The 12,710-nt window shown below is 33.6% G+C and overlaps 1 protein-coding gene across 23 annotated transcripts in view; it reads right to left on the bottom strand.

The window, feature by feature from the left end:
- Positions 1-12,710, bottom strand: part of CAMK2D (calcium/calmodulin dependent protein kinase II delta) — a 162,085-nt gene that overhangs the window by 35,257 nt on the left and 114,118 nt on the right. For 9 of the 23 annotated variants that reach the window (XM_085222861.1, XM_085222862.1, XM_085222859.1 and 6 more), the window contains 7 exons: positions 9,990-10,073; positions 9,049-9,143; positions 7,406-7,528; positions 6,312-6,395; positions 5,422-5,464; positions 1,607-1,644; positions 92-124 (listed from right to left, as the gene is read on the bottom strand). In XM_085222861.1, the coding sequence (XP_085078987.1) occupies positions 92-124; positions 1,607-1,644; positions 5,422-5,464; positions 6,312-6,395; positions 7,406-7,528; positions 9,049-9,143; positions 9,990-10,073 (500 nt within the window). The remainder of the gene's footprint in view (positions 1-91; positions 125-1,606; positions 1,645-5,421; positions 5,465-6,311; positions 6,396-7,405; positions 7,529-9,048; positions 9,144-9,989; positions 10,074-12,710) is intronic. The other 14 variants (XM_085222864.1, XM_085222870.1, XM_085222876.1 and 11 more) reach the window with 3 other exon arrangements.

The raw sequence follows: 12,710 nt of genomic DNA, 5'->3' as shown, positions 1-12,710 counted from the left end.
TGCAGTATGTTAACAAAACTAAATGCAACTGTTTGATTTCTAGGTGTGAATGTTTCACCGGAGGAAAAATCTGTCAGATAAAGATCCTCACCATCATTTGAACACTCGAACTGGACTTCCTTTTCTGAATTGACCAGTCAGAGAGAAAGGAAAAGAAGAAAATGTGACTGGTTGGATTTAAAGTATCAATGCATGGCGTACAGTATATTTCTTTCTTTTCTTTTTTTTCTTTTTTTTAAATAGGAAAAGACAGCTTAAGCTGTAGGAAGGAGTAAAAAAGCGCTATGGAGAATATAGTATCTCAATAAAATAAATGACAAAAATAAGACTTCCCCAGACGTAAATTTACTCCCTTTGCTCCACATGACCATGCAGGCAAACAGTAGGTACAAAATCTGCTGAAAACCAAAGTAACAACTTAGGCAAAATTTTGGCAACAATTGTTTGTAGTATTATAATAAAAATTGAGATAGAATAATACCATGGTAGACCTGTAGGAGGAATGATATTTAAAAAAGAAAAGCTGTTCAGCTGAAGTACATAAAATTTAGATATTCCACAACAACACATCTTAAGGATTTTCCACAGACATGACAAAATAGTGCTGACTGTGTGCTTCTCCAGATAAGTAAGATATCTACTTGTCAGTGAGAAGCTCTGAAATCATGGTGGACTCACTTCATTTTCAGTCAGTCAAGCTTATTTTATAGGAAAAGTGTGAGTATTTGGGAGAATAGGATCAAATATACTATGAATCCATTATTTAAGTATATAATGTTTTGTTCAGGGAAAAAGTTAATAATAAATTAAAATTCAGGTCAAAGATACACTCCTGAGACAATACATCGAGAACAGAAGAATTTCTTTAGCATCATATAGTGAAAGCCTGAGGCACTTGTTTTAGTCTTCAAGATTTCTCCAAGGAAAGAAATAAAATATTTTTCACTGCTGAGTGGTTTTGTTTTTTTTTTTCTGTCTGTTTTTCAAAGTATTTTTCCAGAATTTGTGAAGCATCTCTCCTCCTGCAGGATCTGGTGACATGAGAAAGGAGCTCTAAATCGTGTATGAAAGCTGCCAAAATGTTCCCTTCTTAGCAAGATCTGTTCGTCAAGATGAGTTGATTTGTTGAGACAGTAAAACCCTCCAGTTCTGCCAAATATAGCAAGTACATCTGGCAGAAAACACCTCATATGGAGCCAAGAATACCAGTAAACCTTTGGTCTTCCAAGGAATCTAATGAAAAGTCAAGGGGAAACACGAAGACAAGAAAGCTACCGGTAAGCACTTAAACCTTGAAAACAAACGTGCCCACCACCAAACCATCAATTATATTTACAAGCTAGTTATTAGCATTTAGTCACACAATCATCCTTTACTGAAATATCAAAAAAAGTATTTTCTCCAGCAGCTTTCTATTTCCCATTTATTAAAATCCTTGTTTTTCAAATATTTTTGTTATTTCATTTTTTAATTTTCATCTACTAACTTTAATAATTTCAACATTATATAATGAAAATAAATAACAATATTCAATTCCAAGAACCAGCAGAAGTTACAATTAGGTGATGACTAAGAATACATATTTTAAAGCATGCATTTAACCTACCTTAACTCCATCTGGCTTTTTCAGTAAACTCTTGGCTGCTGTAAAATGAGACAAGTAATTTCAGTGTCAGATGGTTACTATGGAGGTCAATCAGCTGTTGTAGCAAATCCCCATTTGCCTCCCAGCTGCAGATACATTTTCAGTTTTTATTTCCTCCTTTTGTTGTTCTGAATGTAGGAAATAAATGCTGAAAATAATTAAACTACTAATACTCCAGATTATCATATTCTTCCACTGATTATAGCTGCTGGTTAACTGTACTTATAAAATTGTACTTATAAAATGAGAAACCCAGCAGTTAGGAACTTTCCTGGGTGGCATACAGGAAAACAGTTGCATCTGGTATCAATTTGAGAGTGCCACAAAAGTACCCAATATCACATCAACAGAATACCTTAAGAGCATAGAGAGGTACATTGCTGTCTATTTCATTTAATGAAAAGTGAACTTTAAAAAAAAAGCACTTCTGGCTTTGCTTCAATGGGAATTTTCCACCATAAAGCATCAGTTCCTCATGTGATAGTCTGAAAAGTCACAGATATGAAAGAACAACCTGTTAATGGCAGGAACTGATGACAAACCATGATTTTATTCAAAGGTTTGTCAAGGTTTGAATTCTATCACTTCAAGTGGCGGCAAGAATCTGGCCAAATTATTCCAGAGAGAGCTAATGTGCAAGAAATGACACCACAGTTCAGAACCTTTACAGGTTACAAGCATTTACAGCAGAAAAGCATGATTAAAGATCTACCAAGTTCAAGTATACTATTCACAGAAGTCTAAATGCTCTATGACTCTCTGCCAAAGATTTATAAGATAAGTCTGGTATCTTTTGTTTTACTGTTGTTTATGACCCAATTTTCCTATCAGAAGGTACACCAAAGCTTATGTTGAAACTGCTCTTCTACACACACAGTTTCACTCAGAAGCAGGAGCCTTTTTAGAAAAGGAAAGCTCCAGTTAGTAATCCAGCATATCCAAAAGGAGGCAGAGCTGGCACAAGCTCCCATCATTATTGGTATCCTTCTCTTAAAAACAAAACAAAACCCAAACTGAACAAACAGAACAAAATGATTGGTTCTTGCTAGACTAAGGCTGTTCAAATGAACTGATGATTTTGAAGTTAATGAGTTATCTGGCTTAAAGCTGAAGTTAATTTGTGTACTTGTGGCTCATACACTGGTTATATATGCGTCAAGTGCACATTTAGCTCTGTGCAGAGAACAGAAAATGAAAAATCACCCACAATACTGTAAAGAAATAACTGCTGTCCATTACTGTGTTGTTTAAATTAAAAAAACAAAAACAAAACAAACAAACAAAAAAACAGCTGGAAAATGACATCAGGCAAATGCGTTGTGTTAGCCTCGGATATCAGCTATTAGACTGATATTCTAACTCTCATAAGGCCCATGATTTCCAATTAAAATTAACAAATACTAAATTTGCCAGCATTATGCAACAGGCACAGTGCATGGTTTTATTTACAGAAACACATGAATTTATATTTTTTAAAAAGTGTCTTACATGATTTTGAGGGGACAGGGTACACATTTCTGTTATGTGTGCTTATAGGACCTGATACAACATGGCCTTATATTTTATATCCAGCAAACATTTCAGGCACTCCAGAAATTCATTTAGGAAAAGCAAAGGGGAGGAGCTATTTCTTGAACTTTAGGTAAAAAAAACCCAGAAGTTCTTTGCTTTCAAAGCCTCTTTTCTACCATTAGAGCTTATAAAAATGTGAGAAAACATACATTAACTATTACAGGCTGCTGCTCATAACAAACTAGGTCCTAGGGTTACAGCTGTGCATAAAACTTCTGAGTTCCTTCAATGCTAAACCAACATTACAGGTTATATGTTTAAAAAAAAAAAAAAAAAAAGTGCCAGTAAAATGTAGGCACTAAAAGCAGTAACTGCAACTATTGTGTTTATGGCATTGCCAGCACGTCCTTTGAAATGTGCCCAGTAAGCAGTATGGATTATTATGCAACGTTTTATGTTATAGGACATATTTCATACTCAACTTCCTTTTTGTCTTGGAATTGTTTTTGTCTTGGAATGTGTATATACATATATAAAAATATTTTAATGCATCTAAGCACAGATACTGCATACAAATCAAGTATTTAAAGAATTTGCAATAGCAAAGCAATTAGCATATTCTAAATTAAGCCCACAAAGAAAAATTTCTTGCAACTACAAGAATTAGCTATAAATAAAACCTACGGCAGTTCTAATAAGCCAGAAAGCAGACTAAAGAGAAATGGCACTGTGACAACATGAAGAAATTAAAGTGATTTACAGCAAACAGCAATTTTGAAGAGAAAAAAGATGTTCCTTTCACGTGCTGAGGGTCTTACCTCACAAGAAATATACATTCCACATAAAAGGAAGAAAGAAAAAGGAAAATAAAACACTTTTATAACCACATTGTTATGGACAAAGAACATTCAAACGCATGCTTTGCGATGAATTACAATGAATAAACAACTTGAAAAATAAAAATACATCAAGGGATACTACGGATCATTACGATATAAAATAGAGAGAATGGGTGAAAAAAAAAAAAGAAGGAAAAAAAAGCCAAAATCCTGTTTGCTTTTCATGTCAAAATCATATTTTAAAATGACTTCAGAGTTTTTTCCATTATGAAAGTTGAAATTGACCCTTACATACATAGACAAAGTTATGAAAAGTGATGAGAAATTACGTATTTACTTGGCATTTAAGAATAATTAATTCCTACAAAATAGGAAGCCTACAGCATTAACTTGAAAATAAAATGATACTGGCAATAAATTAAGCCATAGCCCTGTAAAACTTACATGAATGTAATCTTCTGTGTTACATGTTTATATTAAATACTGCAAGCTAGGAAGGGGTGTTTATTTCAAGTCCTATGCAAATTGAACAAACTGCTTCTGCATTCATCATTATTTAATTTATTGTGAATGATTCTGTGCTTATTACTATTCAAAATATGCCTAAAGCACTATCATGTCTATAAATTAGTTTCTGTTCTACAGTTGCATTATAGAGTAGGGAGACTTTAATATTACAGACTTTTGAATTTGGCTTTTTTTTTTTTTTTTTTTTTTAAACTATGCACTTAAGATCTCAAATGGTAAAATGAAAAATTCAGCAGAGTATCTTAGTTCCAGCCACAGTGCTGTTGAGGACAATTCTAAGTCTATTAATAGTAAACATATTTTATCTTTGTCTATTAAAATTTATGTTGCATAAAGATCTAAATCTTCAGGTACCCTCAACTACAGAATTATTTTATATAGAGGAAGCATTTCTTGCTTTATTAAATAAGGCAATGGAAAAGAAGGAAAAGAAGGACAAACTTTAATACATTTCTTACTTCTTAGAAAAGCAATAAGGAAGGAACGTGTGTGTTTTTCTGCTTTTGCTTTAAAACAAGATGCAATAAAATCTTTGAATGAGATTTGAGATACATACTTACTCATATGGAACTACATCCATTATTTTTGATTTTCCTCCACCAAAATAAAATGGGAAAATTCTGTCTGTCTTTCAAAACATAACATTAAAAATACAAAGAGACACATTCTACTTAAAAATGACACCACTGATGCCTACTAAAATTTATTCTATTTAGTTCAAATAGTTTAAATTCTCTCACTTGTTTCTGCAAAGGAAAAAAACTTAAGACATATCATGTTTATATATTCTTGAAAAGCAAAGATTTTTATGTGCTACTAAATCCTAATTATATCTTAGTCATCATCACAGACATCAAAACATAAAGGCCATATGAACCCGGAGCTCAGTTAACATACCTGAGAAATTCCTGGTAGCCAGCATAGTTGTCAAAATGGCCCCCTGTGTAGACATACATTTTTTCAAATTAGTAACATACTTCTTTGAAGTACTGAATGAGAACACGACAGGAAGAAAGAAGTACACACGTGGTAAATCACACAAACTGCTTAATTACTAAATAAACTATTTAACTCTGAAAGAATGGATTGGCTATGCATTACTTGTCGTGAACTGTAATTCAATCTTAATTGCACAGCTACTAGCAATCCTGGGAATCTGTTATTAACTGTAAGTTTGTAATACACAGTCACAAGTATTCATGGGCACAGTAACCAGAAGCATAATATATAGTGGAATACGAAATAGACTTCACTACTTCACTCATTTGGTTGGATTAATTTTTTAATAGGTAGAGAAGTTGATTTGTAAGGTACTAATAGGAAAATTTCACAATTTGCAAAATTATGCTGTCTATGCAGTAGAAAACAAATGATAACCTAGAAGAACAATCTTAGGGATTTTCCCTCAACAAAGAGTTTTTAATGTGCATACAGGAAGATGATTGTTGTTATTTTGAATCCAACAAAATTATGCAGTACACATTTTAAAATTTCTTTCTTAAAACACTTTTATGTAGTAGGTTAGAAAAGTGATTAGATTTGGAAAAAAGATGTATCAGTTCCAGCATTACATAGTTTCTAATGTTCAGTATCACAGCTCACATGAAAATATAATGTTCTATTCTCTTCCGTTAAAAATCAAGATCCTCATGCTCAGTTCTTATTACAGTAGCATTCAAGAAAAATTCCCTTGGGGATCATTTATTTCATAGATGGACTAAGAGCCAAATTATATTTTTATCTTTCCAAAACTATCTACTTGTCCTTGCGATTGTTTTCATTCTTACCTTTAGTTTTCTTCTTGCATTGAATTTCTTCAAGCAATCTACAGTCTCCTGTCTGTGCATCATAGAGGCAACAGTGGAACGTTGCTGAAGAAATTAAGGAAATAATTACTTTAAATGCATCCAAACAGACATATAGTTTTTCATTTAAACTACGACATATATGCATGTTGACCTATATGGTCCAATACTTAAGTTTCCAATTTCTAACCTGTGTAACTCTTTTCTGCAAGCTTCATAGAGGAAATTTCCAAACCAACAAAAAACAAGGTCTCTTTTTACCTAGTATTTGTCAGAATAAGTTTTTCCCAATTTCCTTAGTAAGGACTAAGAAAAACACAGAATCCTAAGAGTTTGGGTTACAGAGTATAAACATAATATACTAAATATGAAAATTTTTGAAAATATGTTTTAGAACAAGACGATAGATTTTCTGTAACATTAGTGACAGTAGGTAAGGCACAGAAGCAGGAAATATTTCAGAGGAAATTCAGCAGCACTTACATTTTGCATGTAACCCAACTTAATTTGCATCATTTAAAGGCCAGATAGTGCAGCCGACTAAAATGAATAGATCTGAGAAACAGCTCTATACCTCTCCCTGTGACTTTCAAAGCATCAGCCCAGATCATCTGTAAAGTCAAAGCCTAGACTGCACTGAAAACTGGAAAGTAGTCCTGAATCCAGTAACACAAAGGGAGCTTCTGCTAGCAGTAATCTAACAAGTCCATTAATTTCCTGCTTTTCAATTTCATCATCATAGTTATAAAAAAAAGATGTAAAACATTATGCAACTGAAAATTACTTTCTTGTATATCTTTTCTTTTCCTTGAGAACTTAAAATCACGCTCTAATTATGGCAGTGAAATTCTGCACCATGAATCCAAGGCAAAGAAGTTTGCATCTGCAAAATTTCTTGTCACAGGCTGACATACCTGTATGATTGCAATTTTACACTCTACTACTTTAATAACTGCAACAGAACACCACAAGGAAGAACAAAAATTACCCTCCAAACATCTTCAGGAGATACTAAAGTACATCATAGAGTGATTTGTCTTTCAAATTATTTTGTTAAATATGTGGAAGTTACTTACACAGATCCATGGATGCTTTAGTGCTTCTGAAGCTGTGATACGTTTTGCAGGGTTGATGGTAAGCATTTTATTGATAAGGTCTTTTGCCTCAGGAGTCACTGTATCCCACTCTGGAGAGGGAAACTTAAAAAAAAAAAAAAAAAAAGTATGTGTGTATTATCTTGCATGACCACTATACAATTTTATATAAAGACATTAACTGATAACAGGTCTGTGATATTAACAGCTAGTTAAAAACACTTTTCCACAATCAGAAAAGATTGAATTAGACAGATTTACATGCAGTGTTTTTCTCCTTCACTGTTTTGGTTTTTGTAATTTGGTTCAGATGCAGAACATTTATGGATTTACAATATTATGATGACAATCGATATTCATAGGATAAAATATCATCAGCAGACATAAAGGAGATTCCAGTCAGCTGTGAGGAATATGATCATAAAGCATCTCAAACAGTCCTAATCTCACTTTGAATTAAGACAAAAATATTAATCATTATTATTCAAACTCTTTGTTTGCTTTCTTTCAATGTTAATATTAATACCAATTGTATAGTTGTGGTATAGAAATGAAAGTAGAGTTAAGAATTTAACACCTCCTTGATCAGCAAAATATTTACACATGCAAAATACTTGCTCAAATGCAAATGAAATGAAAAAAATGGGTACATCTTAAACTGTTGCTGTGAACAGAACACCTTGAACACATCATTTTTGAGTAATAAAAAATGTTCATTCTTAGATTATAAGAATTTAATATAATCTAGATGCAGTACATCACAGTATTTATTAAGTATGTACAATACAGCTTCACAGTTTAGTCTCTGCACTTACTAATTTCTTACCCTCTCAGCTGAAACTGTAACTCCCACTGTAATTCTATTTATTACTGTATTACTTGTTCAACTGGAAGAAGACTAGATAGACCACAGCATAACATAGACGGCCATAGCACATCAATCATTAATTCAGAACTGGATTCAAATAAGAACTTCAAAATTAGAAGGTACAGTATCTTCAACATTCACAAATGACTTAAAGATGAGAATCAATGATCCTCTGTTTTTCTATCTGCTTACTTTAATAGAAATGAATGGATGATGTTGCAAAATTCATAATGCCACAAACGTTTGGGTACTATTTATCAACAGTCATAATGCTTACTTTCAAATACACATTCAATTAATGAAACTATTCTTTTTGAGAAGCTCTACAGCTGCTTGTGTTTACAAAAGTGGGCAATACAAAAGTATTGGACTATATTTAGACAATTTAAGAATTATTAAAAACAATTTAGAATAAGTGACTGGGTAAAGTGATAACCACAAGGAGTTAAGAAACATCTATTGGAAGTACAGAGGTATCAACAGGCTCGTCAGGATAACAAACTTGCACAATTTATACAAGGACCAGAAAATGAAAGCTTGGAGTTGTAGGGAAACTGAATTTATTTTTGCAGAGATGTTTCCATCTTTATAAAGCTCATGTTACTAAAGTGACATTTACTACTCTGAGTGACTCATGACAGTCAATCAAAAAAAAAAAAAAAAGATTACAATATAAATCTAACTTTTCACTCTAGGAGACTCCTGCATAGAGGTACAATTATAAGTAATTCAGAAGAAGACAGAGCATGGCACATACATCATAAGCACCAGCCTTTATCTGCTGGTAAAGTCTGTGCTGGTCTTCATCCCAGAAAGGAGGATAACCCACCAGGAGGATATACAGAATGACACCTGCAGAAATCATATAGTAATTAAGTAATTGCAAGAGAAAAACAAACAAAACAAACAAACAAACAAAACCACCCCCCCAAAAAAAAACAAAAAACAAAGAAATTCATTTTGTACCTGATAACCATGCGAAACTATGGCTCGAAAGAAGGATCCCAACTACTGAAAAACACTTTCTATCTATGCTGGGGATTAGAGTAAACATAGGGTTCATGGGACAACCTCCTACAGAGTGTGAGCAAGAATGTGTATCTGACACAAAATCGGATTTGTTAAACTGAGAATATTTAGCTAGCTGGAGAAATAGATTTGCACTTTTCAAAGATCACAAAAGTTCTATGAAAATAACACTTCTGGTGTTGTGTGTTATCTGTACTGCTGTCTATAATACTACAACTAATGTCAGGCAAAGAAAACTTGGGCAACTCAATTTATTTCTATAAATATATGGTTGATGGGAAATAAAGAAGTTCACCTGCTATTTTTACAGGGATGATTCACTATGACTAAAGAAAAATGCTTTCATAAATACAACGAAATAAGCGTGGGTAGAAGTACAAGAAAGAAACTTACCATTTGTTCTCACATAGGTAGCAATCCCTTTGCTAGTACCATAAATTACACTGAAAAACTGGGTGATAAAGTAATCGCTTTCTACTCCACTTAACAAAAACATTAGTGTCAGACTTCAAAACTGCAGTTCCAACATCTTGATTTTTTCAAAAAACTAATATTGAATTTTAACTAATACCTAGTTTCTGATGTGGAATATAAGGTATTCTGGACGTCATCCTTCCCTTAACATACTTTACAGTTGACTGAACACTGTCTTTCAGAATAATTCCTTACCACATGCCCACATATCCACAGGTTTTCCATATGGATCTTTCCGTAAGACTTCTGGAGAAAGGTATCCTGGAGTGCCAGCAAAGCCTGTCACAAGTCAAGGAAAGTACTCTCAAAAACAGTATGTGTTCCGCAAAAGGCAGGTCATTTTCTTGTTATCCAAGAACACAACGGATCTTTACAAACTATCCAGCAATAACTACTTCATCTTAAACTTTTCGTTCTATGGCGAACTGCCTAAAAGTAACAAAAACAGAAATACATATGCAGACCTGTCCCATTCCCTTTTTGCCACCATCTCTATGTGTCTACAGTCAAGAGGACAGCAAAAAGCCAGTTGGTTACCCATCTATCCTAACACTGCAGATTCAACAGTTGTGTCAAGGGTGACAATGAAAGATTTCCAGAAAGATTTCCAAATAGCTGCAAAAATTTCACTCGTGACCTGTCTGTTACCATAAGCTATAGTTATAGTAAAGTACAACTATATCTGCTCAGGTTCAAAGTAAAAAAAAAAAAAGTTAGTGGAGCAGGGAAAACATGGGAAGCACAGAGAGATCCCCTTGGAGATATCAACTGAAAGACAGCAAATGCATTCTACGCTTGCCCAAACATATGAACGCTGTTTCCGAGGTTTGTTTTTGTTTGTTTGTTGTTTTTAACCCTTACCATAATCTAGTCTATTTTAAACTAGCATCAAATTATACAAATTATTTTTGTAAAGATGACTTACTCAGGACTTCTGAGTCCATCTTCTCTCAGCTGTGAAGACTATTTTCACACATAAAGTACTACTTCTGGTGACATTTATGGGGAACTGATTAACAAAATACAGGGGCACTTAAGCAACACTACTGTAGCTATAAGGAACATTTTAAAAGCCCTATTCAAACCTACATGAGGGTTAATTTCCGAGAAAACAACATATACTGCTAAGTTTAGAAAAGCTCACATATGGAGCAATTTCTCATTTACAAAAAAAAAAAGAGTAGAAATACTGTTCTAATTTCCTTTTATAGAAGCAGAAACTCAAATCAACCAGGGCCTGACAGTGGCAAAGTAAATGCGCAGAAACGCTCATGATTAGATTTCTTGAGAGCACAACTGGCTATTGCTTTGTATGAAGACAAACACCTTAGTCTTCTTACAGCCTTTCCTGTTCATATTCCACACAACTACTTCTAAGATTATTTCAACGAAACACTCACTTCCTTGAAGTGATGCAGCCTGTGGAACCTCCTTACAAAAATTCATAAAAAGCATCTCCAAAGTCATATACCCTTTACAATTTGGATGTTCTTTATTCTTCAGCAGCAGTATGGTCTTCAATTAGGAGAAATAAAAAATGAAGGTTTAAATGTAGTCATTTCTCAGAATACTGTAATTGGTAAAAGCTTCATAATCCATAATGCTCTGTACTGTTTCAGTTAGTATATTTGCTCTTGTAAGTATTTTTGTCTAAAATTGTACGCTTGGAAATTCTTGGAAGGTGAGAATTTGAAAAACCACCCATTATTTCTGAAAGATCAGAACGTATTCCACAAGATTTGTGCTAAATAGAGGATAAGCAATGAAAGATGGTGATAAGGTGTGAAGTAGACAGCTACAGAAAAAGGAAGCCTCTGCCCTGCAGCTGGCAATCATTTTAGGGTGGGAAGAGGAAATGAACAAACACACTGCGTGTACTCTACTCAGAATGTATCTAAATAGTTTAATGCAAAATAGGCTTGTGTTTTTCAGTATCCTGATATAAGAACCATGAATTCTGAAGTGCTGTCGTATACAGGAAACACAGTTTAAGCTCCTTTGAGAAGCTAATGAATTCATGTTCTAATTATCTTTAAATAGAGTGGTTTCATAATTTTTCCTGGAAGTAGAGCAGCTTTACATTAATATTTTGGTTCATTTTAAACATAAAGTTGTACTGATGTCCAACCTTACCATAGCTCCACAAACATCAATTGGAACTAAATGTTATAGTGAAGATATAATAACTAGCTAACTTTGTCTTTTGATGAGGTTACAGAAGAGTCTACACATATCAGAAATAATAAGTCAGAAATAAATCATAATAAATATGAGTGTATTTTTCAGAAAACTATTGCTAACAGTTTTAATCAACTTAGCCACAAAAAAAAAAGGACTTTCAAACCTGGAAATTGTGACTCTATATAATCTAGTAAAGGCTGTATTACTGTGCACTACTATTATCACGTGATATTAAATATGTATTCAGAGGCCCAAGAAAAATGCTGTGCTATGTCTTGTTCAGTGGTGCATACACACATGAGATGGCGTGTTCCTCAACCCAGATAGCTTACAGTCTCAAAAACCTCTGCAAAGATAACATATATACTTCATAAATGGTAAGAATGTCTTGAGTCAAACCTGCACTGGAGTATAAGTATAATCCCATAAATTAAAGTTAAATTAACAAAAGGAGATGTATCTTAAAAACAGAGAAAGAGATTATTGCACTAAGACCTGCCCTATGCTTTCATCACCCCCTTGCTAGACTTATTGCCTCAGTGCCACTCGTGCAAGCATTCCAAAATAAACCGGTAGAATAAATTATGCCAGTTTAAACAGTTAAAGCTGTACATCTTTGCTGTTAGCAAAGATAACTCCCTTTGACTCAAAAATAAATGTACAAATGAGTAGCCTGGTGAGAAGATATGAAAAATGAGGCCGCAGGGGACAAGAACAAGCCTCTGAGAGCAAATA

Source organism: Meleagris gallopavo, chromosome 4 (assembly GCF_905368555.1).
Source record: "Meleagris gallopavo chromosome 4, MGAL_WU_HG_1.1, whole genome shotgun sequence".
Taxonomy (NCBI): Eukaryota; Metazoa; Chordata; class Aves; order Galliformes; family Phasianidae; genus Meleagris; species Meleagris gallopavo.
This window is presented reverse-complemented; position numbering and strand designations above follow the sequence as displayed.